Source organism: Podarcis tiliguerta (genome assembly GCF_965153285.1).
Source record: "Podarcis tiliguerta genome assembly, chromosome: 3".
NCBI lineage: Eukaryota > Metazoa > Chordata > Lepidosauria > Squamata > Lacertidae > Podarcis > Podarcis tiliguerta.
Genome location: NC_139536.1, coordinates 117967043 through 117992720, shown reverse-complemented (window position 1 = coordinate 117992720; position 25678 = coordinate 117967043). Strand labels below are relative to the sequence as shown.

Here is a 25678-nt window from a genome sequence, read left to right as displayed (position 1 = left end):
CCCCCCAGTTAATTTTGGGGAGCGGGGGAAGGAGCCCTGTCACACAAGCAAAAGTCCTTTGGCAGGGCCTCTGTTGACGGGACTGGCTATGTAGGACTTGCCCACAGAGTTTAATTCTAAACTGCTTTGGAGACCGATTCTGGCTCAAAATAATGAACATTTTTGGGGGGGAATATGCTTAATTCTTGGTAAAATTCTTGTTTCAATTACACTTATATTATCACTTGTATTATCATCTGAAGTGTCTGCTTGTAACTTCTTTTCTGTTTTTGCAGAGCCTTCTCCACTTGGTGGGGACACAGCAGCCTGAGGGACCATGCCGAATTCAGTATAAGCTGAGAATATGAAGCTGAGCATTGGTGCCCATCCCAATTCCTTAACTGTCAGACTGAGAATCAGAATTGGAAGGGACCCCGGGGGCATCTAGCCCAAACCCCGCAATGCCGGATGGATCGGCTCCATTCCTTTTTTTATTTTTTTTTTAAATAATTTTTATTAAGTTTCATATTACCAAATTAAACACATCAAATCAATTAATCCAAATTATAACAATACATATCATGTAATCCAATTGTTTTCCAAATTAATTTTTTTTGTGGGGGGTACCCATGCTTCTCGATCGGCAAGAGTCCAATCCTCGAATATTTGTGCTGCTTTCATTTTAAGAATGATATTTCCAGTCCCGTCTTCTCAGTCCTTGTCATTCCTCGTTTTCCTTTCCATTCACCTCCGAGTTGCTCCGCAAGTGGGTTGAAAAAAAAACAGTCTTATTTGTGTTTCTGTGTGGGCTTTGTACTGCTCTCTCATAAATCGCTCTCGTCCAATAATCCAGGCATTTCCGCTCGCCATTTTGTCATTCCGATGAAATACAGTCTAAAAGCTCGCTCTTTAACTTTCCCGACCTGTTGCATTGTAAATTAGTCTTTTTCCAGGAGGGCTGCCCCTTCCAGATCACAATCTCCTTGTAAGTAATAAATCTTCGGCTCGCCCTCCCCAAGACCAAACCTCTGCAACACAGGTCTCGTATCAAATCTCCATTCTTACTGCATCACAAGAGAGCCCTCCTTCTTTCCAAATCCTTCACAGAGTAAAACCTTTAAGTTCAAATTATTCCCCCACAATTCATATTTAGTCCCATTTGCAATTAGTTGCTGTGACGTATCTTCTAAGAGGGAGGGTTATTAGTTAATCACATAGAGCAAAAAAAAAAAAGTCATATCCCCCCCTTTCAGTTCCGTCGCATTCCATTCCACATACCATGTCTGTTGTACTTTGATGTAATCTTCCGTCTCAGTCTTCTTCATTTCAGCGGTAAAATTGTTAGTAGATAAGAACCTCCTGCTTCTCTTGAAGCATATGCGTTATCTTTCACCAATTTTTTCCTTTTAAGTAACGCAACTAGTTTCGCACCTGGAAGCAGCTTCGGAGGAGTTCCGAGGCCCGCCGAGGGTTGTGCACCCAGTGCCTCACCCCCTCCTCCTTCTGAACTCGGGGGTGATTTATGGCAACAACGGGTGAAAACGGCATCTCTCCCCCCTGGAGAGATGAAGGGAGACTGATTTACTCCCCATAATCAGCCTCTAATTACCTCATGGGGGCTGGATAGATGTTAATATCCGCCATCTTCCAAGGCGCCCCTAGCAGCCCCCACTGGATTGGCTCCATTCCAATGTGTCCTGCAATCTCTGTTACCACCTTTGATCATCAGAGGTTTAAATATACCACACAATCCACTTCAATCCACTTCAATTATTTTTATAGGATGCCAATTATACTTCCAGTTTTGGGCTTGGCTATCCAGAGAACTGCCAACTTCTTTTAAGTAGACACATTTTATCGTCATTGAAATACCCAGTTAATTAGAAACCCCCACAACCAAGCGAGTTAACTGAGGGAAAATGATTTCTCTGAGCCAAACAACGGTGCTGGGAGTTCCTTTTAAATATACTGTACGTTGATTAGTTCTTGTTCTGCAGCTGCATGAGCGCTGATAAAATTAAGAGGGTGTCAAATACTACCAAAATTTGAAGGGAAATATTTGCTTTGTTAGGTGCAGGGCATTGGTAAATTAGACTACCCCTTCTGTGAGCTGACTGAGTATGATCATTTAGCACAACTAAATGAAACATATAGTGAACTGTCCCGTGTTTTGTCCTGAACACTCTGTCTTGTAGCGGCATCACTCACCCAAATTCTGGATTGCGTCCATCTTGGTGAGTGGGTATTCTTGTAATGCAGCTTCATCTTTCCGCATTGTACAGTCGTACCTTGGAAGTCGAATGGAATCCATTCCGGAAGTCCGTTCAACTTTCAAAACGTTCGAAAACCAAATTACGGCTTCTGATTGGCTGCAGGAAGTTCCTGCAGCCAATCGGAAACTGTCGAAGCTCTGTCGGACATTCGGGTTCCAAAAGAACATTGGCAAACTAGAACAATCACTTCCAGGTTTGTGGCATTCAGGAGCCAAAATGTCCAAGTCCCAGGGCATTTGGGATGCAAAGTACAACTACTTGGAAACTCACTGCACAGAGCTCTTGTGAGAGACCCTCTAGGCTAATTTCTAGAATACTCTCTGTGGGCATTCTGCCCATCTGGATCTCTTTCTTCAAGAATCAAGTTTCTTACAGCCCACTCTTAAGCATCTTTGTAGAAGTTAAGTGACACTGTGTTCTCTTGAACTCGCTCTTCATGTACACATTTTGGCATAGCTGAGAGGGACCAGCAGAATGTCCACCCAGAAGGGAGCAGCAATTTACCAATGGGATAGTCTGCCTCCCTTGAGCTGGCCAGGTTGTGCTAACTTGGCAGGAAGCTGTGCTCTCCTCCCCCGAGGCTAGAGCATCTCTTACCTGTGCCTCTTATGCAGGGCTGAATGACAAAGTAAGGTCTCAAGCAGCTGAGGGCAGCGGTATTCCAAGCCCTTTCAAGGGCATGCTGCTGCTATGCAGCATCTCAAGTTGCAGAAAACTGCACAGCCATACTCAGTACCACTCTGTACCACTCTGTACCATTGAGAATCTGACAAGAACACACACACACACACACACACACACCACAACCATGTATGTTCCAGATAGAAAGCATTCCAGTTAGTTTTTTACAATTACATTTTTTTTAACCGCAGGTACATTAAAGCCACAAGCAACACGTAAGTAGTGTGTGGAAGTAACACACACAACATTTAGGAACATGTTTCTCTTTTCAGATTGGAACATTACTGTGGTAGCTGGTGCCCCATCCCCAAAGTCTACCATCTGACCTACCTATGCAACTACTTCAAATAAGGAAGTTTAATTTGGCAGATATCTGCACAGCAGCTTTGTGGCGGTGAAACATGACAAGTATGGAAATAGATTAAGGTAGAACAGATTACACACACACACACACCAGTATACCTTTATCTCCAGAACATGGAAAACTTAAAAATCACCAGTCCATCAGTTTCCTCAAAATTGAAAATGGAACACCACCAGAGTTGGTCATTGAGCAGGAAAACTAAAGGTAGAGTTTGGATTTTATCATGCCCAGATTATCTGGAAATCGTTTTACTGATGGAACAGCTGACTGAAATATTTTATATAACAAGTCATTAAAATAAGGAAAACTGAGACTTGATGCAGGAAAAAAGTCTGCAAGGATGTTCTGGTGGTACCAGTACTTGAATATTTAACAGAATAATCACCTAAAGCTGCAGAATAGTTGCATTGACAGATATAAATGGGGATGACATAGCTAAAGAAATGGACAAGAAAATAATAAAATGATTTGCAGAACTTCCAAATATATTTCATTTAAACACATGGACACAATTAGAGAAATAAGTACCAAGCAAACAACTGAATAACTATTGAGTCAACCCTTTAGAGATTCCCCTCCACTGCAAAATCTAGCAGCATTTAAGAAGAAGGTTGCATCAGATTCAAATTGTGGTTACACCCAACATCCTTGTCTTGACTTCAGCTTATTTTTCCAAAAACAAAATAAATTACTTCATACTATTCAAATACTATTTCGAACAGACAATGCTATAGTATGTAGGCCAGCAAGTGGAATAACATTTGTGCTGGATGGGGGGCAGAGGGGAGCTCTTCTACATGGGATCCAATGAAACTAACCATATTCAGCCATCTTGGAATAGTATTCTACTTAAGTGTACAAAAATATGTGTGTACATGTTGCCCAAGAACTACAATTGTGGTTGATGGATATACTAATGCCAATGATCTTCAGCTATGCTCCCCAGGTTTTGTCCCTCAACATTGGATAAGCTGGCTGGGGATGTCGTCCAACCACATATGGGGATGCAGGGTTGACAAAACACTGCAGTACAGTATCAAGGACATGTTGTATAGCAGAAGAGAAGGTCGAGAAATCATATTCATGGACAAAATACAGATCCACAAATTGTTTTCATGCAAGTCAAAAGAAACAATGACCCATCAGTGCACTGACAACAAGCAATTTACAGTAGCTCAGGCTAATGGTGGTGCTGGTGTTTTGATTTTCCCAGCAGCTGTCAAGCTAGCTCAGTCCACCAACACTACAATTGCATTGGAGATGACACCAACCTGTTTCCCCTGCTTTGTTTTCATGTTGCTAGTCTAGTAAGGCATTGTGTTTTTCTGCAGAGCCACCGAAGGGAGGGGAACCAAAGGTGTTGAACATTAAAAGTGTCCAGCAGCAGTTTAGTGAAAACCTCCAGGGTTTATGGATCTGGGAAAGGATTTCATGTGAGCACATTAATGTACAGTAGTGAATTAGTAAACAAAATGAAACAGGCAGGGCTGTTTAGAATCATAGAATCATAGAGTTGGAAGAGACCACAAGGGCCATCGAGTCCAACCCCCTGCCAAGCAGGAAACACCATCAGAGCACTCCTGACATATGGTTGTCAAGCCTCTGCTTAAAGACCTCCAAAGAAGGAGACTCCACCACACTCCTTGGCAGCAAATTCCACTGTCAAACAGCTCTTACTGTCAGGAAGTTCTTCCTAATGTTTAGGTGGAATCTTCTTTCTTGTAGTTTGGATCCATTGCTCCGTGTCCGCTTCTCTGGAGCAGCAGAAAACAACCTTTCTCCCTCCTCTATGTGACATCCTTTTATATATTTGAACATGGCTATCATATCCCCCCTTAACCTCCTCTTCTCCAGGCTAAACATGCCCAGCTCCCTTAGCCGTTCCTCATAAGGCATCGTTTCCAGGCCTTTGACCATTTTGGTTGCCCTCCTCTGGACACGTTCCAGTTTGTCAGTGACCTTCTTGAACTGTGGTGCCCAGAACTGGACACAGTACTCCAGGTGAGGTCTGACCAGAGCAGAATACAGTGGCACTATAACTTCCCTTGATCTAGATGCTATACTCCTATTGATGCAGCCCAGAATTGCATTGGCTTTTTTAGCTGCCACGTCACACTGTTGGCTCATGTCAAGTTTGTGGTCAACCAAGACTCCTAGATCCTTTTCACATGTACTGCTCTCAAGCCAGGTGTCACCCATCTTGTATTTGTGCCTCTCATTTTTTTTGCCCAAGTGCAATACTTTACATTTCTCCCTGTTAAAATTCATCTTGTTTGTTTTGGCCCAGTTCTCTAATCTGTCAAGGTTGTTTTGAAGTGTGATCCTGTCCTCTGGGGTGTTAGCCACCCCTCCCAGTTTGGTGTCATCTGCAAATTTGATCAGGATGCCCTTGAATCCATCATCCAAGTCGTTGATAAAGATGTTGAATAAGACCGGGCCCAAGACAGAACCCTGTGGCACCCCACTAGTCACTCTTCTCCAGGATGAAGAGGAACCATTGATGAGCACCCTTTGGGTCCGGTCAGTCAGCCAGTTACAAATCCACTGAGTGGTAGCATAGTCAAGACTGCATTTTACCAGCTTCTTTACAAGAATATCATGGAGCACCTTGTCGAATGCCTTGCTGAATCAAGGTAGGCTACATCCACTGCGTTCCCTTCATCTACCAGGCTTGTAATTCTGTCAAAAAACGAGATCAGGTTAGTCTGACATGACTTATTTTTCAGAAATCCATGCTGACTATTGGTGATCACAGCATTCCTTTCTAGGTGCTCACAGACTGTTCGCTTAATGATCTGCTCCAGAATCTTCCCTGGTTTTGAGAACGTGTCGTTGGGGGTGGCTACAGCGGTCCTCCATCATATAAAGTGTGAAGACAGGACAAATAACTACCCCCCAAAAAAAACCTAGGTCTCCCCCAACAAACGTTTGAGACTAGCTCCCCTAAATCTAAAAGATGGAACAAACCCAGCCCCCTCTGACCTTTGCACAGGGAGAGCAGCTAATCAGCCACAGATAAACACACACACAAGAAAACCCCTTTTGCTCCTTCAGCTGCTGCCCTGCAACACAGCACTAAGGCAAAGTATGTAAAGCCAGAGGCAGTTTGTTGGAATACTAACAAGGGAACTGTGATTAAGTCAGAACATTACAACGATCACTGCTGATATCAAAGAGTGTTAAAACTAAATGCTGATTTAACAAAGCTGGATGTCACAACTTTTAGAATGCAGTTTCTTATGTTAGTCTATTGTTCTCTCTCGGAATAAAATACTTCTGCAGGAATTTTACAATTTAGCCTTATTTTTACAGGACCATAAACAGTATTGCTTTGAATAAAAAAATGTCCAGTGGCACCTTAGAGACCAACTAAATTTGTACTGGTTATAAGCTTTCGTGTGCATGCACGCTTCTTCGGATACACTGAAACAGAAGTATCTGAACTGGACAATTTTTTATTTATTTCGACTTTGTCAGACCAACACAGCTATCTACCTGAATCTAGTATTGCTTTGGTTACTGTTTAAGAATTTTTACAGGAAAATGAACATTTCTGTATATTGATAGGGAAATTATTTTGGTACTTGAATGATTGGCAGAAAGATGGAATAAGATAAAACATATGAGAGCTGGATTCCTAAGTAAAATTGCAACAGAGGTTGCAATGTCATAGGAAAACATGTCATAATTTCTTTTTTATTGTGTGTGTTCTACTTAAAGTTTGAAATGCTTTTTGATTTTTCAGTTCTTTTTCAGGCTCCAATTGAAGGGCGGTTCAGTAATGATGTGTGCTCCATGGTGTCTGTGCTGTAGCCTAAGCAAAAGAAACAGGAATCTACACTTCAGTATTATAGTGTCAGATTCATTTTGCTGATGCTGCCGAACCAAAATCTTTGTGCTCCTAAGTGCAACATCAGCATTACGGAGCATGAAAGAGAACAATTGAACCCATCTCTCTGAGCTACCTCTCAGTTTGCATTTTATTTTTAATCCCATTGGTCAAAAGGCTTTGAGGACAACCAGGCACATTCTGACAGACATTTCTGTGCTATAAGAAAGCTGAACGTTTACCATTCATTCTATTACCAAATTCAAGGGCAACTAAGGTATAGAATGATGGACTTTGCAAGTCAAATGAGTCTTGCTTTCAAAAGGCAAAGCCTGCAGCATGTGTGTGTGTGTGTGTGTATGTGTGTGTATGAAATATCCTATATTCTACTGTAAATCCTAAAACCTAATAATTAAATTCCTAGTATTTTTAGAGGAGCTGGGTTGTTTGTTTTTTCCAAGACTAGAGACAGGCTATGAAAAGGCTCAGTCATCAATTCAGTAAAATTTATGATGGAAGTACATGACTGGATATAAACACTGCTGTTTATTTGCTGTGAAAATTAATGTTTTCTAGCCTAGAAAGTACTGGATTTGGCCATAACATACAGAGCAATCCTATACTTCTATAACACCAGGATCAGAGATACGCTGCCACTGCATTGCCACATCCAGTGCAGGCTCAGGCGAGGAGGGGAGAAGAAAAACGCTCAATTGGAACAGACAGAAGCAGAGTAAAGATGGCAGACCCACATCCCTGGAAAGGCCCACCTCTCAGGAACTCTTCAGAGACTGCCTGGGAAACCGACCAGGGGGAAAAAGAAGGGCAGGTGTGCAAAGTGGGAGTAAGGAAGAAAAAGGAGTGAGTGAAGTGGCGTCCTTTGTATCTGTTGCAAGCTGTACAGAGCGGCTGGTCCTGTTGCAAGTTCCCGGCCTCAACCTCAGACTACAGAGCTACATGGGCTACAAGGCCATCCAGGAAGGCATCCAGGTAGTAGCTCATGTTGTCTCCCTGAGCTGATGGTTTCCTCTACCCAGAGTCGCAGAGCAGCCTGTGACAGGAGCCTGCCTGGTCTGAGGTGAGCCTGTCTTTTGCAGTAGCAGCTTCCTGGGGGCAAGTTTGTAGAAGAGGGTAATTGATCTGAGGCATGGCCCTGCTTTACAAGCATTCAGTGCAATGTCCACCTCTCTTATTCTCCATGAGAGCAGAGAAACTTTTGGCATTATCGTAGGACCTTCCAACCATATTGCTGAAGAGCTCTCATCTGTCACCACTGGCTCTTTCAGATTCTCCTGGTCAGCCACTATGGCTTTCCTGTATTCCCTTCCTGTGTTGGGAGAGGGGGATACAGGAAAGCCATATTCTAGTAATACAGGAAGGCAATACTCTACAAGCCACGTTGGCCACCCGGCAGAGAACCTGGAAGAGGGTTAGGGAGGACTTGTGGGGTCTGTGCTTATGGAGATTTGTCTTCTGTGTACCATTATTCTGCCACCATTAATTCTGGTTCAACTTTAATTGCTATGTTGCAGGGAGATGACTATGTTCCAAGCATGGGGGGGGGGAGGGGGGAATTGCTGAATTTCATGCAGCTATTAAAGACACAGGAATTATGTTGAGGGAAAGTGGTGGCAACTGACAACCCTATCAAAGGGGGATCAGTAGCAGCGTTGCTGCATCACAGGTTGTGGCTGGGAGAAAGGATGGGATGTTGCCTTTTAACAATGGCTGAGGGTTCTAGTGAGTATCCAGAAAAGCAAAATGCCTTGGAGGACGTTCATGTTTCGCCAACACAAACGATGATGATTCTGTTGCCAGCCTGTGCTGCCTACATTGATTTAGTCTGGGTTTATTATAATCATATTCTGTTTGCTTCAGTGTGCTGCCTGGAGTTGATAAAACGTGCGAGTTGGGGGTGAGGTAGCTTGTGTCAGTCCTTGTGGTGATGTAATTGCAATGCGAAATGGAACAGCAGTGCTGGCATAGCTGGAAGTTGTGTTGGAGGCGAGAATTTGCATCTGTGTTTCCTCCACTTTAAAGCGGCTGCCTTTAGCCCTGGAGGCGCATCAGCTCCGAGGCTGCGAAGCTCCTTCCAGACTGACCCCGGGGGAGGGGCATGGACTGTGCGGCCGCCTCTCCGGCCGCCTGCGCTCTGGACCTCGAGGTTTTTACCAGCCCAGATGCGAAGGTAGGGAGAGGGGACGGAGGGCAATGGGAGTTATTGAAGGGCTGCGATAAAGCAGATAAGATGCTGGCATTCTAAGCCCAACAACGGAGCGTGTAGGTCTGTTTATATGACGAGAATAGGGGGCTGTTCCTTAGTATGAGCTTTTAAAAACATAGCTTTTGAATTACCTTTGTGATAGTAACAAAAAAAATTGAATCTTAATGGAAAGCTGATTTCTTAGCAAAATGTCCTTGTTCTTTTACCAGTCTGTTAGCATAAACAAAATTATCTTTGTTTACTCTGCATTTTTTGGACAGCATGATAAGGAAATGAATAGTAAATGCCATGTGAGTCCATGAGAGTGGGTTCTCTGGATTTTCTTCCAGTATGCCAACTGTTCTAAGTGCCTGGAAAAACCCGTAACTTTGACTAAAAATTATCAGTTGTAAAGGGCTAGGTTTTCTGTTTAACCCTGGCGATTGAACCATGAGCAACTTAAATATAATTTCCCTTCTTTTCTTGAGCTGCCAAAAAAGCAATCCTAAAAATAAAGATCAATTTTGTGAAAATGTATAATTTTAAAAGGCAGTGAGATAAGCCTTCATTTAAAGAATAGTTGCAAATGGCATAATTTGGACCGATGAAGCATCCCTGATGCAGCGAGAGGGGACACAGGGCTGAGGGCGGGAGTGAGTGTGACAGCCCCCCCCCCCCCCGTGGGTGGTCACCATCGTATTTGGGCTTGTTCGTGGAGTAAGTAGACCACTATGGGGTATCTTGCGATTTTTACTATTTTATATTATTTTGAAGATTGTCACTGCATTTATTGTACTTTTATTGCACCCTTCTTTGAATTGATATACTGTTCACCTCTTTGGGCCAAAAAGGTAAATATGTAAATGAATCCTTAATGTAGCATATGTTGTGCCCCACATCCCAAATTTTGTGATGGAAGAAGAGGCAAAAAGAAAAAGGTTGTTGGCATATTCACATCCTGTGGGTGCTGCACAGTACAGGGAGTGTGTAAGTCAGTCTTTAATATTTTCACCATAGCGTACAACAGAGGATAAAAACAATTAACAATAATTACAAAAAATGATATTCAAAAATCTTATGTACTTATCACATTATGTACAACAGAAGTAGAAATTTGGCTTAAACTTTGGCAGCTGCCAAAGCAGATCTTACGGCAGCTAAAAGAGTTGCTTGGTTACAAGATGCCACAGCAGAGGAAGCATGAAGTTTAGAATCTGTCTCTTTAAAACTTTCCAGTTGAATCTGAGCTGCAGTTCTGAGACCAGTAACAAGCAGAGCCCGGCCAAACTCCGAGGCAGGGTGAGCCAGTGTGGGCCCCTCCAGGTGCTCCAGGACCCCCACTCCCATCAACCCCAGCCAAAATGACCAGTGGTCAAGGACGATGGGAATTGTCCAACAACATCTGGAAGGAGGCACATTGGTTGCCCCTGTTCCAGGGCATGTGCAGAGTTCAAGCTAAGTGTCTCAGTAACCCACAAACACATACCTTAAAATGACTGCCTCACACTGTTTCTTTCTTTTCCCCTCTAAAACAATGTGGGCTGAAACATTGGATGTCACCCCCCCCCTCCACACTCACATCCACACATCCGTTCCATCTTCTCCCCCCCCCCCCGCCCCCTTTCCTTTCTCTCTCCTTTTGCCTGGAACATCAAGCCTGGCCAGCGGCTCCCCCCTCAGCCTGGAGCACCTGTGTCGCTGGCCCCTCCTGAGCTGCAGACACAACCCCTCACAGAGGCACATCTGTCGGACAGGAGAGTAGGGTGGGCTGCCTCCAGGTGTTTTTGGACAATGTATTAAACTGTGATGAGAAGGCAAGTTTGACGTTAGAAAGCTTTGTTCTGTGGTGGTCCACCGTATTGCGGTTTTTTACTGCATTAGTTGGCTGTGGCTTGCTCTTCCCTTGGCTTCAGCTGTCTCTCAGGTAGATGTGTCTAATTTTACTTTACAGCCAAATGGTTTTGTTCATGGACTGCTGGAGCAGGGTTATTTTATTTCCCCCCTGTTACTTACTGATTGTTTTTTGGCATTTGTATTGATCATTAACTGCATTGGTTATTGTTTCATAGCATTTGCCTTTTGCTAGAGCATCTGTTTCTGTATGTTGCTTTGGGCTTCCTTTGGGGTGGACAAGCAGAGGGCAAAAACAGGGATGAGATCTGGCTCTGCAAGTTTGTCCAGGTTCTTTGGTGCTCTGTAATTCTTTGGTTGTGGGATTGCCTCCATTTTACATTGTGTCCATTTTACTGCTTCAGTCGGCAGAATTGGCGCTACTGCAGGTGATACATAATCCCCATTCCACATTTGTAAAAACTCAATCATTTCGTGAGGCAGCAGCTACGCTGGAACTCCCTGCCTTTGACATCACGCAGGCGTATTCCCTGCCCTCCTTTTGGCACCTGCTTCTTCTTTAGACATTCTTCTTTAGACAAGCCTACTCAGATGCTTAGGAAATTGAGGTAATTTTAATCAGTTTTAATATTTTAACTTTTGTATGTTTTAAATTATGTTTGTGAATATTTCTTGATTTTACTATTTTATCTTTTGTAAACTGCTTTGAGGTCCTCTACAATCAAGCGATGTATAAATGTTATGAAATAAATAATACAATAAATAAGATAAATAAATAAATGAAGAAGCACAATGCAGCCAATAGATTGCTTTCCACGAAGGCTCCATTTTTCAAAATAAACAGGCCTGACTCTGCTTCCCTGTTTCCAAATCTTGTATCCAGCCAGAGTGGAAGTGTCTTCACTATTTAGAAACTACAGTATCACTCTTCATAATAATAATAATAATAATAATAATAATAATAATAATAATAATAATATGCCTGAGGTAGGAAATAAAAATGAGCCACTTGCATTTTGGCCATCCTTTCTTCTAATGTAATGTCTGCATTGCCTTGAGGGCCTCCACCCATTAATATAAATGGCACTACAATTAACGTGCCTGTAGTTGAAGACTTGCTTTGTTTTTAGTTTGGTATGTTTATTCTGAATTTTAGCTCCCATAGCAAGGTTTAATTTTCTTTGCAATGTGTGGGGCAAAAGAGCTTGTGACTTCTGTAAAGGCAATACATGACTGCACAAGAAACTATGGAAAATTTAATTGATCTGATCTGATCTGATCAATACCCTAATCTTTTGTTCTGTTTATACCACAATCAGCCCTGCTGGGACATGGAAACACTTCTCATATAAAGCTTACTGGAGCAGTAAATACAAAAATGCAAACAAGTTTGTGCATCTGGGGAGATGTGCAACCACATAAAAATGCAATAAAAAGACCCATCAAGTAATAATTATTGCTTTTAGTACTGTTACAGTATGTGTCTGAACCCACATGCGTGTCCAAGCCCCCAGCCACCCATGAGAGATTTGGGGTATTTTGCTTATGAACGTGCACTTTGTTAGAAGAAAAAACTGCTCCTAGAGTCCGGAGAGAGTCCTTATGTGGGTTCCCTATCAGTGGGAGAAAATAACAGAGGCCAACCAGTGAGTGCTGTTCACCTGCTCCATTTGTTGCTCCAATGAAGACACTGAGGAGTCCAAGTAAATAATTATTAGGGATCTCTTCTAGTACTCTAAAGGGCTGGACGTTGGAGGGTTGGAGCCATGTTGCTGTCTTCTAACAAATCTCGACACTCTCAAGTCCACTCCAAATTCCTTGGCCATCTTGTAGGTATCCTAAATGAGCTCTGTAGCAACTTGCACTGCATCACTGCAGTGAGTTGTCATCACTCCAAGAATTTGTTTGATGCACTCTGAACATTGGAGCAGGTCCAGGTTTTTAGAGCATTTACCACAAGTTCCAATAAGACAGAATACTTGGCTACTGGAGCAACAGCAATGATGAATTGAGCTTTGGTGGCAGCAGAATGTATCTGTAATACCTATTTCCACATGTTGCCATTTCTTTCTGGTGATAATCTCACCAACCTTTCAATGATGCTCACAAAATGCTCTTTGAAAATGGCAATAATTTTGTACTTTTGGGACCACCGCGTCTCACGGAGGAGTGGAATGTTTGGGCATATTTTCTTCTCAACACTGACTCTCTGAAGAACCTTATGATATCCTTGATAGTGGAGATGGTGTTATGTATTTCTGGAACATTGTTCAAGTCATTCGCTACAAGATTCAGTTTGTGAGATGCATAATGGAAAAACATGGCTTTCTCATACTTTTTTCTTAAAATTATTTGCATGCCACCGACCTTGCCAGCCATAGCTGAACACCTGTCGTAACTCTGGCCCACACATTTCTCTGGGTCCTTCTTCCTCCAGGAACTTGTCTATCGCTGTTGCAATTGTAATGGCATCAAGGACAGGGAGCTCTACAGAACCCACAAACTCTATTTTCTTGTTGTTCAAAGAAGCGCAAGCCAATGGACAACTTCTCCTTCCCTGATATATTGATAGCTGCCTCATCAGTAAGTATGCTGACAGCAGACGCCTTCTTTGATCTTCTATAAGGTCATCTTTGTTAATAGCCCTGCATTGATCAACAATTTCTTTTTGGATTTGAGGGAACATATATGTCACATTTAAAAAAAATAAAACAGTAAATTTATCATAGTGACATTTCAGTTCTTGGTCACCGACATTAATTTGGAAATGGATCAGGTCTTGAAATACACCTATATTTTCTTTAAACATTATCCAATCTTTATTAACTTTCTGTACTGAATTTCCTCTTAATCTCCCTGTCATCCCTGCTAGTTGTAAATATTCTATCATTTTTGCTTGCCAGTCAGTTTTTGTGGGGATGATATCACTTTTCCAATTCTTTGCTATTAAAATCTTAGCCACTGTGGTTGCATACATGAAAAGAGATCTAAGATTTCTCTTGATTTCTATAAACATAATTCCTAATAGGAAGGCCTCAGAGTTTTTTTTTGAATGAGAGTTTGAGTATCTTTTAAAATTCATTATATATACTATCCCAGAATTCTCTTATTCTCTTACACCCCCACCACATGTGCATAAATGTTCCTGCCCCATTTTTACACCTCCAACAAACCTCTGAACTGTTCTTATACATCTTGGCCAGTTTGGCTGGGGTTAGGTACCATCTGTATAACATCTTCATCACATTTTCTCTTAATATTATAACATGCAGTGAATCTGATGTCCTCTTTCCACAGTCTTTCCCATTCATTCATGTATATATTGTGTCCAATATCTTGGGCCCAACTTATCATGACAGCTTTCACCTCCTCCTCTTTTACTTCCCAATTGAGGAGGAGGTTGTAAATCTTTAATATATGTCTCCCTTTGGCTTGAATTAAATTCTCTTCCAGTTTAGAGAATTGGACTCTGAAGATTATCAACAGCATGATCTTCTTTTTTTCTTCCATTAGTTACTTGTGACCAGATACCTCCTAAACAGGCACTTCTTTCATGAAGGCTTTGGCTGCACTGACTGCAGCTTTGTGCCAGTGGCTGGAAGCATAAATTTTGCTATATTCATGTAAATGTTTTTATTGTGTGAAAGACCTCACAATGAATGCGTCTAGGACACCCTTAACTGTGCTGGTAGGTGGTGGGAACAACACAGAAAATTTGAAGAGTCTGCCTTTTAGCTGCTTCTAATATGCTAGCCAAGGGGAGTATGTAGCCAACTGAGGTTGAATTTTTCTTTAAGAACCCCAAATCAGCTGTCCATGCCAGAACAGAACTTCATGAAACACTGTTCTGAGGGAAGAAGTTAAAACTATACTTTGCAATGTCTCTGTAATGGTTGGGTCTCTCCTACAGAAGCGAGACAACTCCGGCAGCAATGAACTCAGGTTTATTGCTCAAAACACACAAATCACTCTGGAGCTCAGTCACTCAGCGTCTGCTTCCAAATTAGCTGTTGCCGGGTCTGAGTTCTGCCCCTTCCTCTTTTCCCATTTAAAGCCCCACTTTTGCTTCCATTCCTGTTCACACCTCTCATTAATTCTTGCTTGCCTGCGCGTCATGGGATGGGCTATTTCCAGTGGCCCTCCCTCTGAATCCGAGCTTAAACTGTCAGTCTGGGTCTTCCCCTTGAACTCCCCACTTCCTTCTCCATGTTCGTGGAGCTCGGGCTTCTACTGCAACTAGGCTGCTCATCTGTCATTCTGCATTCCTGCAGAATTACCTCCTCCTGTCTCTCCACGCTCTTCCCCTCTGTGAGCAAGGGAATGCAGCTGACAGTCTCTAGGATGAACATATTTCACATGTATATATCATATGTTGAATTCTCTTCAGTTGTATCCGTTGCAAATAAGAATAATGCAATAATGATAATAACAGTGGGGTAATCTGCAGGGCTAAACAGTAAGTTCAAGCCACTCTGGGCAGCTCCCAACAAAATATTTAAAACACAGTAAAACATCGAACATTAAAAAGCTTCCCTATACAGGGCTTCCTTCAGGTGTCTTCTAAAAGTCATACAGTTATTTCCTTGACATCTAATGGGAGGGTGTTCCACAGGGAGGGCGCCAATGCCAAGAAGGCTCTCTGCCTGGTTCTCGCAGTGAGGGAACTGCCAGAAGGCCCTCAGAGCTGGACCTCTGTGTCTGGGCCATGCAATGCTTTTTCATCCCACTGTACTGTGGGAAAAGGCTCCCAGAGCTGCTCATAAATATCACTGAGAAGACAGCCCCTGCCCTCAGGCTCACAATCTAAGAGACATAACACAAAAGGAAAGGAGACAAGGAGGGAGTAGGAAGGAAGCAAGCTTGGGCTCTTCCAGGGTGTTGCTCCTTCCAAGTGGGATTTGGCCACACACTGGGAACTTCAGGCAGTGCTGGATTTAGGGAGATGCAGGGGGTTCCCCCGCACAGAGCACTAAGATGAGGGGACCACACAATTGAGAAGGTCCAATATTGAGAAGATCCATTTGGGGGCACCAAACTTTGGCCTGACACAGGGTGCCAGATTACGAAAGGAATTAGTACAGTCCACCCCTGCTTCAGGCTGTGCAATTAAAGTTGATTTGGAGCTCTTGTGAAGCAAACTCAATAAGGCAAATGATGGAAGGATGCACAGGGAAGCAAGGATTAATACTGACTTGAGGGGGAAATTCCCAACCACTCCACAAACTAATGAGAATGAATGTGTAATAAATTTGGATAAAAAGCATGAGAGGGTAGGTTTGCTAAACTGCAAAACAAAACAAAACAAAACAAAAATGCCACCACCCAAAGCCTGGGTAGTTTGGACCAAGATAATCAGTGCATTATTTGGTTGAGTGGTCTATTGTCAGGGAAAGGGAGACAGCTAGAGAGGGGGGGAGAGAAGCAATTATCGAGAGCCGAAAGAGCTCATTAGCAGTTTGTCTTCCGACTCAGAAGAGGAAATAGGGAGGGGGCAACCAGTCCCCGGAACTAGCTACTCACAGAACAAAGGAAATAGGAGGCGTGCCCTGCACCGATGGGCATGCTGGGGAAAAAGACATCACAAATATTCAGTCGAGACATCTGATTGACTGAAGCATGGACGCTTTTGTTTGAACTCTTGTAACTGCTTTGAACTTTTAGTAATAAATCAGCAAGACAGAAATGGCTGTGTGCCTGGAGCCTTATCTCTACTAGTTTGGCAGCAACAACTCCTTACATCTATGTTCCTCTCACCAGCAAAACATGGTTTCTCAGTAGATAATGGTTGAGCTTCAAGACATCTGGCATGGTGCTGCAGCTTCTCATATAGCAAAGAACTAATTCCAGCCTTCCTAATGTACTTAACCTGTGTAAAGACTTTACAAATATTTAGTCCCTTGATAATACACTACATAATGTGTATGTTACATGTTTTTTTGAGCTGGTATGTAGTCTGTGGATGAGCTCATATGTTTTAGTTACGTTTGTTTCATGCTGCGCAATAGTAGATTGGCAATAGAGTCTCATATAATCTGTGAGGGTCATGGTGTGTGTGTGTGTGTGAGCACATGCAACCTTATTATTTCACATTCTAGCCCTGGCAACTAATTTGAATATGAACATGTGAGACCACACATCTTCAGGTCAAGGCACTGGCTACACTCACTTACCCAGCAGCGGGCCCTGTTGGATTCAGTAGGCCTTACTTCTGAGTAGGCATGTTTTGGGTTGCATCCTTAGGATTGCGCTCCATTGAACTTGGCATGCATGTATAAGATTGCTCTCTGTATACACCTTTGAACAACTGAAACTTGCAGGTATCCTGTGAAAGTGCAATGCACAGCGTTGCTGTGTGCTTGCTTGGGGTGCTGAATGGAATGTTTAGCACAAGCATATTGAATCATACCTAGAATATTCTATTGGTGTTTTAATAAATTTTGACTTGCAGAAATGAAGTCTTAGAACGATATGAAGCTGCTTTTTCATATACACCTTATTCAGATTTTGTTCCAAAGAAAAAAAACATCAACAATAACAACCAAGAGTGATGTGGTACATATTTTTGCTTATGTTGTAAATTAACTAGTATCTGTTGAATAGTGGGTAGACACAGCAGACGACACAGCGATTCTTCCAAAGCAGCTCTTTATTTGTAAGCTGGACAGAACTGAACAGCAAACAGCTCAGCCGGCCTGCTTTTATAGGCAGCCAGCTGTCAACATTGTAGCAACAACAACCCAGGGTTTCCCGCCTAAAATAACTGACATGGACCTGAGTGAAAACTGCACACACAATACTCCCGGTGGCCAGGGTGAGAACTTCAATACATAACTGTCAGGGGTTCAGGAGCAGAGGCACAGGGAAGGGAGGAAATGGAGAGCGAGGGGGAGGAGTCCGAAGGAAATGTCAGCGATGACAGCGGTCCGAGGTCTCTGAGTCTTTCCAGTGAATCGGATGATTCACAGAAAGGGGCTCCCATGATCAGGGCAAGGGGGGTGCCCAGGGGGACACCCCAGGAAGAAGGGGCCAGAGGGGACTCAGAGAGCAGCAGTTGGAAATCCGGACCAGCGTCCACACCAGAGTGCAGTAGGGGGGAGGAGTCCCAGGCATCGGGATCAGGCGGTGCGCTGCCAGCGGGAGAACATGAGGGAGGATTGACCACGCCTCCGTCGGGGAGCGAGGAAACGGTCAAGAGGAAGGTTGAAGGCTGCGCGCGCGCGCCAAGTTCAAATGTACAGGAGGGTGGCACTGTTGGCAGCCCGGATAGGGAGCCAGGTCCTAAAGCCCGCCGAAGAGAGAGGGAGGAGTCAGGGGGGTCAACGTCTGCGTCGGAAGAGTCCAGGAAGGAAGGAACCCCGGGGGGTAGCAGGACCCAGAGGAGAAAGGAGAGGCGGAAGAGGTGGAGTAAGGCTAGAGTCTTAAACTGGTGTACAGGGGGCGGAGATTCAGATGGAGCTTCGCCGGTCTAAACCCTAGACGTAGAGCTGGGCGCTGAGGCTTGGAAATGGAAACTGTACTTCAATAAAGACTTTTGTACATTACCACTGGCTAGCGTTGGTCCTCTGTGAGCTGGGACCAGGAGCCAGCTCTGACAGTAAGCTCCATCTCAAGAAAAGTTTTGCACCAAGAACCTCGCAACGTGAGTCGACGCAGCGAGGGAAGAGGATTGGTGCTTCGCGAGCTCACACAAATCAGGCAAAATGACTACAGAACAGCAACTAACAGAACTGCGAAATGCAGTGAGTCAACTCAACGCGGAGGTACTTGCATCCAGGAAAAGGGAAGAGGAAATGGATACCGCCTACAGGGATCTCCAAGCCAGGTTGGAAGTGCTTTCTAAACAGGGGCAAACGGGACCCAAACCAGAGGGCATTGGGCTGGGAAGAAGAGGGGGCAGCCTGGTATCTCATTTCGACGGGAGTTTACAGCAGTACCCTAACTTCCGAGCAGACCTGCTGGTTGCGCTGGGTCTGCTGGAAAAAGACTTTAGAGATGAGCGAGAGAAAGTGGGGTTTATCTTGTCCCATTTGCATGGGGAAGCCAAAGCGTGGCTGAGGAATTTGTGGAGAGATAATGATCCGGCGCTCCAAGATGCGGATGCTTTCATTAAAGCGATGGATTCGTGTTTTTCATCAAAGATAGACATCGATATTGCCAGAAGAGACATACATGGGCTCAAACAAGGCAGAGCCGGTGTGAGGCAGTACCATTCCCGCTTTTTTGGATTAGTTCATGCGCTGGGATGGGAGAAGGATTCTGCTCCCGTCAGAGACCTTTTTTGGGAAGGCTTGAATGCAAATGTGAAAGATGAGATTGCAAGGGGGGAGAGACCAAAGAGCACTCAGCAAGTGGTCCAGCGGGCGCTGGAGATTGGGGTGCGTCTGGAAGAACGTCCATGGAACAGAGAAGAAGGACGTTGGGGACGTACGCCAGCGAGAGCACCTCCCCTCTTTCCCAAAGATGCAGCGCGTGCGCAATCCACACCCTCGCAGGGAGGGGGAGAAGAACCGATGGAGATTGGAGGTGCCAGGGCTCAGTCAGCTACCAGAGCCCTAACACCGGGAGCAGTCAAAGCGAAGCCTCCTAGAGGGAACAGGAAGTGCTACATCTGCGACAGTGCTCAGCACATGGCGAAAGAGTGTCCCCAGAGGCTCCACAAGCACACTGCAGCCTCTGCTACAGTCACAGACGCAACTCAGCAGAGAGAACCACAGCAGGGAAACGACAGAGTCTGGCTGGAGGAAGAGGCACTGGGGTCCAGCCAGACAAGTCAATGAAGCAATCCCCAGAAATTTTGCAGCCCACAGACCCCCTCCCACCCAAACCAGTGGTGCAGCTTACAGCATCGCTCCAACTGCCCAATGGACTCACTATGGAAGTGCCAATTACCATTGACTCTGGTAGTAACGCAGACTTTATAGGACTGGAATTCATTCAACAGCACAACATAGCACTACTGCCAGCCACGCGGCCTCTGCAGGTTGTCACGGTGGATGGCAGGGAATTGCTGGGGGGGGCAAGTGGTGCAGCAAACGCCTCCCATGGTGATGCAAATTGGGAATCACCGAGAAGTCATCAGCTTCAATGTCACCCGCCTGTCGGACACGCCTGTAGTATTGGGCATGAGTTGGCTGCACAGGCACAGCCCAGCTTTGGCGTGGTACCAGCGCCAACTGACATTCGGCTCCTCCTACTGTGCGGAACATTGCATTCTGCCTAGCCCGGAAGGGGAAGAGGATGACCCGCAGCTACAATTAGGCACGCTGCAAGCAGTGCACTCAAGTATGCAGCGTTTTTGGAGGTTTTCTGCGAGAAAGAAGCGGACAAGCTGCCTCCCCACAGGCCCTATGACTGCAAGATTGACCTCCTGCCAGGGGCGACGCTGCCAACCGGGAAACTGTATTCCATGTCTGAAGACGAGCTGCAGGAACTCAGGGAGTTCATAGACCTCAACTTGAAACGCGGTTTCATCCGGGAGTCGAAGGCAGTGGGGGGCAGTCCTGTATTCTTTGTGAAGAAGAAGGACACGCCCCAAAAGAGGCTTGTAGTGGACTTCAGGATCTTAAATTCCAAGACCAAGCCCACGGCCTTTCCTATGCCCAAAATAGACGACCTGCTCGCAACGGTGAGGAAAGGACGCATTTTCACGAAGTTGGATCTGCGAGGGGCGTACAACCTGATTCGCATACGGGAGGGCGACGAATGGAAGACTGCCATGTTCACCCCCCTGGGCACCTATGAATACAGAGTTATGCCCTTTGGATTACAAAATGGCTCCCACTGTTTTCAAGCCTTCATGCATCACGTACTGGCGGGTCTCCTCTACAAGAAATGCGTCTGCTTCTTGGACGACATCCTGATATTCTCAGAATCAGAGGAGACCCACGAGGGAGACGTCAAGGCAGTTCTGCAGAGACTGCAGGAGCATAGGCTGTATGCCAAGCTGGAAAAGTGCCAGTTCGACAGGAAGGAGGTGGATTTCCTGGGCTACAAGTTGTCGGACAAGGGGCTCGCCATGGACAGCGCCAAGGTTCGCGCAGTGTTGGACTGGAAGAGCCCGCGCAATCGGAAGGAGGTCCAGCGGTTTGTGGGTTTCGCCAACTTTTACCGCAAGTTCATCAAGGGGTTCGCGATGCAGACAGCGGCCATTACCGACACGCTCAGCTCCAAGAAGAAGAAGTTCATCTGGACGGAGCAAGCGGAGCAGTCCTTTCAGAACCTCAAGCGTCTCTTCTCGTCCGAAGAGCAGCTACTGCACGTGAATCCCAGCAGACCGATGAGAGTTGAAACGGACGCCTCAGACAGAGCAGTGGGAGCAGTACTGTTGCAGCAGGACCCGCATGGGGATTGGAGACCGTGTGCCTTCTACTCTCGAAAGCTCAGCAAGTCAGAGCAGAACTACACCATCTGGGACAGGGAGTTGCTGGCCATTCATGCAGCATTCAAGGCGTGGCGGCACTTCCTCATCGGAGCCAAACACACGGTGCAGGTTCGCACGGACCATAAGAACCTGGAGTACTGGCGCACGGCAAGGTTCCTGAACCAGCGGCACATACGATGGGCGGAGTTCTTTGCAGATTTCGACTTCAGGATAGAGTACATCCCAGGCGACAACAACATCATGGCAGATGCACTGTCCAGAAAGCCGCAATACCTCGAAGAGGCGGCACCAGCAGCGGCCAAGCACATTTTCGCACCGGAAGCGTGGGCGTGCGCTTCAGCAACCGTGGATCTGGAAGCTGTCCGTCGAGCACTTCAGGAAGACCCCTTTGCACAAGCCAAGATGGAGGAGGTGCACAAGGGCACGGCGAAGGACGACGAGTTCCAGATACGCGACGGATTGCTCATCCGCAGAGGGGCCCTCTACGTACCGGGAGACGACCTCCGCGCGAAAGTACTGCAGCAGTTGCACGACGCACCCACCGCCGGGCACTTTGGCAAAGAGAAGACGGCAGAATTAGTAGCCAGAGATTTTTGGTGGCCCAAGATGCGGGTGGAAGTCGCGGATTACGTCTTGAGGTGCGACACCTGCCAAAGGGCCAAGTCAGTGCACAAACCTCCGGCGGGACTGCTCGAACCGCTGCAGACACCGAGCGAACCGTGGGAGAGGGTGGCCCTGGACTTTGTCACGGATTTACCCAGCTCGAGAGGCAAGACGGCAGTGCTAGTGGTGGTGGACATGTTCACCAAAATGGCCCACTTCATTCCGTGCGCGAAGGTGGCCACGGCGGAACAGACCGCCAAACTGTTCATAGACCACGTCTTCAGGGTTCACGGTCTGCCACGGTCTATCTTGTCCGACCGGGGGCGACAGTTCATCTCGAACTTCTGGCAGAAGCTGATGGGTTTCCTGAACGTCAAGATCAACCTAGCGTCGGCGAGACACCCGCAGACCAACGGACAAGCGGAGCGGGTCAACGCCATCATGCAGCAGTACCTGAGATGCTACGCAAATCAGCAGCCGGCAACATGGGTGGACTACCTGCTGCTCGCTGAGTTCGCCTACAACAACACGAAGCACGTGTCCACGGGGGTGACACCGTTTTTCGCCAACAACGGGAGGCATCCCAGAACCTTCCCGGGATTAGAGAGACTGGGGGAGGGGGAGCCACAGGCAACGGAAGTCTTAGCGTCAGAATTGCAGGAAGTGCACGAACAGCTTCGGAGGCAGTTAGAACTAGCAAAGCACGCATACAAACTGCAGGCTGACAAGCACAGAAGGGTGGGGGAAGACATACAGGTGGGAGACTGGGTTTGGTTAGCAGCCCAGGCAGTGCCGACCAGATCGTTAGCGAAGAAGAAACTCGGACATAAGCAGCTAGGACCTTACCAAGTCGAGGCACAGATCAATCCAGTGGCCTTCCGGTTGACACTTCCGGAGGGATCCAGAATGCACCCAGTCTTCCATAGATCAGTGCTCACGCCCTACAAAGCACCTCACAGATTTCAGGTGCCGGGCACGGCACCAGACCCGTGTAGGGAGACGCCCACAAGGAGGGGGTCGCCAAGAGGGGAACCCATCAACCAGGTCACAGAGATTTTAGACTCAAGATGGGGGGAAGAGGGAGTAGAATATTTTCTCGCCAGCGAAGGTACCCCGGCCAGCGCCAACCATTGGGTGCCGGACTATGCCTTGGACGAGCCTCTTCTCAAGGAAGAGTTTCATGCCTTGTTCCCGCACAGGCCCATGCCAGCAGCGTATTTCGACGACTGGCTTTTCACACCCACGCTTTCAACCAGCACGTTCCAGGGGTTCACCTCGGACGAAGAACCGGCACTAGACACACGTTCCCCGGAGGGATCGCACTCGGGGTCTGCCTCAGACCGCTCTTATTGGTGGGACGATCGACCAGAGGAGCGGTGGAGCAGGAAGTGGCTGGGGGGTCCTTGGCAGGCAACGGCCCCAGAGGTGACCGGGGGAGAGACGGACATGGACGTGTTGGGGGAGGACCTTGGGTTCGAGCATGGCGGCACAGAGATGGAAGCAGAGGAAATCGAGGTCGACGAGAGCACGGAGGACGAGCCGGACTTATCCGGCTGGAGGCACGCCAAGGGGGAAGAACTGTATCCGCCATTCACCCCCACAACGACGGAGCACCCAGCACCCACACCTGAAGGAGGGGAGGGGGGAAGGGGGGGCTTCGAGGGGGGGATGGATGTCAGGGGTTCAGGAGCAGAGGCACAGGGAAGGGAGGAAATGGAGAGCGAGGGGGAGGAGTCCGAAGGAAATGTCAGCGATGACAGCGGTCCGAGGTCTCTGAGTCTTTCCAGTGAATCGGATGATTCACAGAAAGGGGCTCCCATGATCAGGGCAAGGGGGGTGCCCAGGGGGACACCCCAGGAAGAAGGGGCCAGAGGGGACTCAGAGAGCAGCAGTTGGAAATCCGGACCAGCGTCCACACCAGAGTGCAGTAGGGGGGAGGAGTCCCAGGCATCGGGATCAGGCGGTGCGCTGCCAGCGGGAGAACATGAGGGAGGATTGACCACGCCTCCGTCGGGGAGCGAGGAAACGGTCAAGAGGAAGGTTGAAGGCTGCGCGCACGCGCCAAGTTCAAATGTACAGGAGGGTGGCACTGTTGGCAGCCCGGATAAGGAGCCAGGTCCTAAAGCCCGCCGAAGAGAGAGGGAGGAGTCAGGGGGGTCAACGTCTGCGTCGGAAGAGTCCAGGAAGGAAGGAACCCCGGGGGGTAGCAGGACCCAGAGGAGAAAGGAGAGGCGGAAGAGGTGGAGTAAGGCTAGAGTCTTAAACTGGTGTACAGGGGGCGGAGATTCAGATGGAGCTTCGCCGGTCTAAACCCTAGACGTAGAGCTGGGCGCTGAGGCTTGGAAATGGAAACTGTACTTCAATAAAGACTTTTGTACATTACCACTGGCTAGCGTTGGTCCTCTGTGAGCTGGGACCAGGAGCCAGCTCTGACAATAACAGTATCCATGTTAATCATAATATTTTTCATTACATTCCAAGTATTTTGAAGAGTTCCAGAGCCACTCTCTACATAAGATTTAAACATAATGTAGCTGTATAACTGAGGTAAATAAAGTGCACTATTGCATAAATGTCTTCAAGATCTTACAAGTAATTCTTATTTAAAGAAAGGATTTTTAAAATCCCTTTAATCCCTACTAAGGTTAAGAAGGTTTAATTTTCTCTATAGTAGATTCAAGCATGCACACCTATCTTTTAATAAATGTTTCACCTCCAGAGCCTTGAAAAATATTTATTAAATGAACATTTCATACACAGAAACCTTGACACAACTGGGGGTGATGGTTAAACTTATAGTTAAACACACAACCCAGTGACTGCTAGAAGTCTACCACCTATTTCCCATCTCTTCAGATACCAGCCCTAACAGAAATCATTTTAACCATGATTCATCTCTGATGGAGAACCGTTTTGGTGCAGGGAGTTCACCAAAAGTGCACCAAGGGAGCACAATGTGTTGGATCGTACTGCTCTCAGTCAATGTTCATTATTGTGCTTTACATTTCTATGTTTATATTGTACTGTTTTATTTTCCATGTTGTAAATGGTTCATGGGCATATTGGCTGAAGAGGGAGGGAAAGAAATAATAAATGAATTATTTTATCATTTATTATTATGATATTGCCCTTGTATAATGTTATGCTGACTTAACTAGTATCATATGTCAGTGTATCTTCAAGACCACAGCAGGACTTAATCTTGACCCAATACCTTCCAGCTGCCATAACTAGAGTATAGGATAACCAAAGAAAATCCTAGGCTCCTGTTTACATTCAGGAGACAGGGGGAAATGATGGGCAGATAAGGGAGGTGGCTGGAAGAGATCTGACATGTAGAAAGAAGTAAAAAAGGACAGTGGGACAAACTGGACAACATCTCACTACTACATTTCTCAGCTTCCAGGAAGACTTATCACCAAATGTGGTGTCCCCCCCCCCATATTTTATGCAATGAACTTCTGAGAAGTGGGTCCACTTAATGGTCATTGGGTGCCAACAAACTCAGCTGGTA

The 25678-nt window shown here is 46.0% G+C and overlaps 1 protein-coding gene across 4 annotated transcripts in view; it reads left to right on the top strand.

Moving 5' to 3' along the window:
- CYP39A1 (cytochrome P450 family 39 subfamily A member 1) overlaps positions 1-25678 on the top strand; it is a 68265-nt gene that overhangs the window by 39983 nt on the left and 2604 nt on the right. For 3 of the 4 annotated variants that reach the window (XM_083435608.1, XM_083435607.1, XM_083435606.1), the window contains one exon: positions 276-619. The exons of the other annotated variant lie outside the window; for it this stretch is intronic. In XM_083435608.1, the coding sequence (XP_083291734.1) occupies positions 276-347 (72 nt within the window). In that variant the 3' untranslated portion in view covers positions 348-619. Of the gene's footprint in view, positions 1-275; positions 620-25678 lie in introns of those variants that run through there. 4 annotated transcript variants of the gene reach the window in all.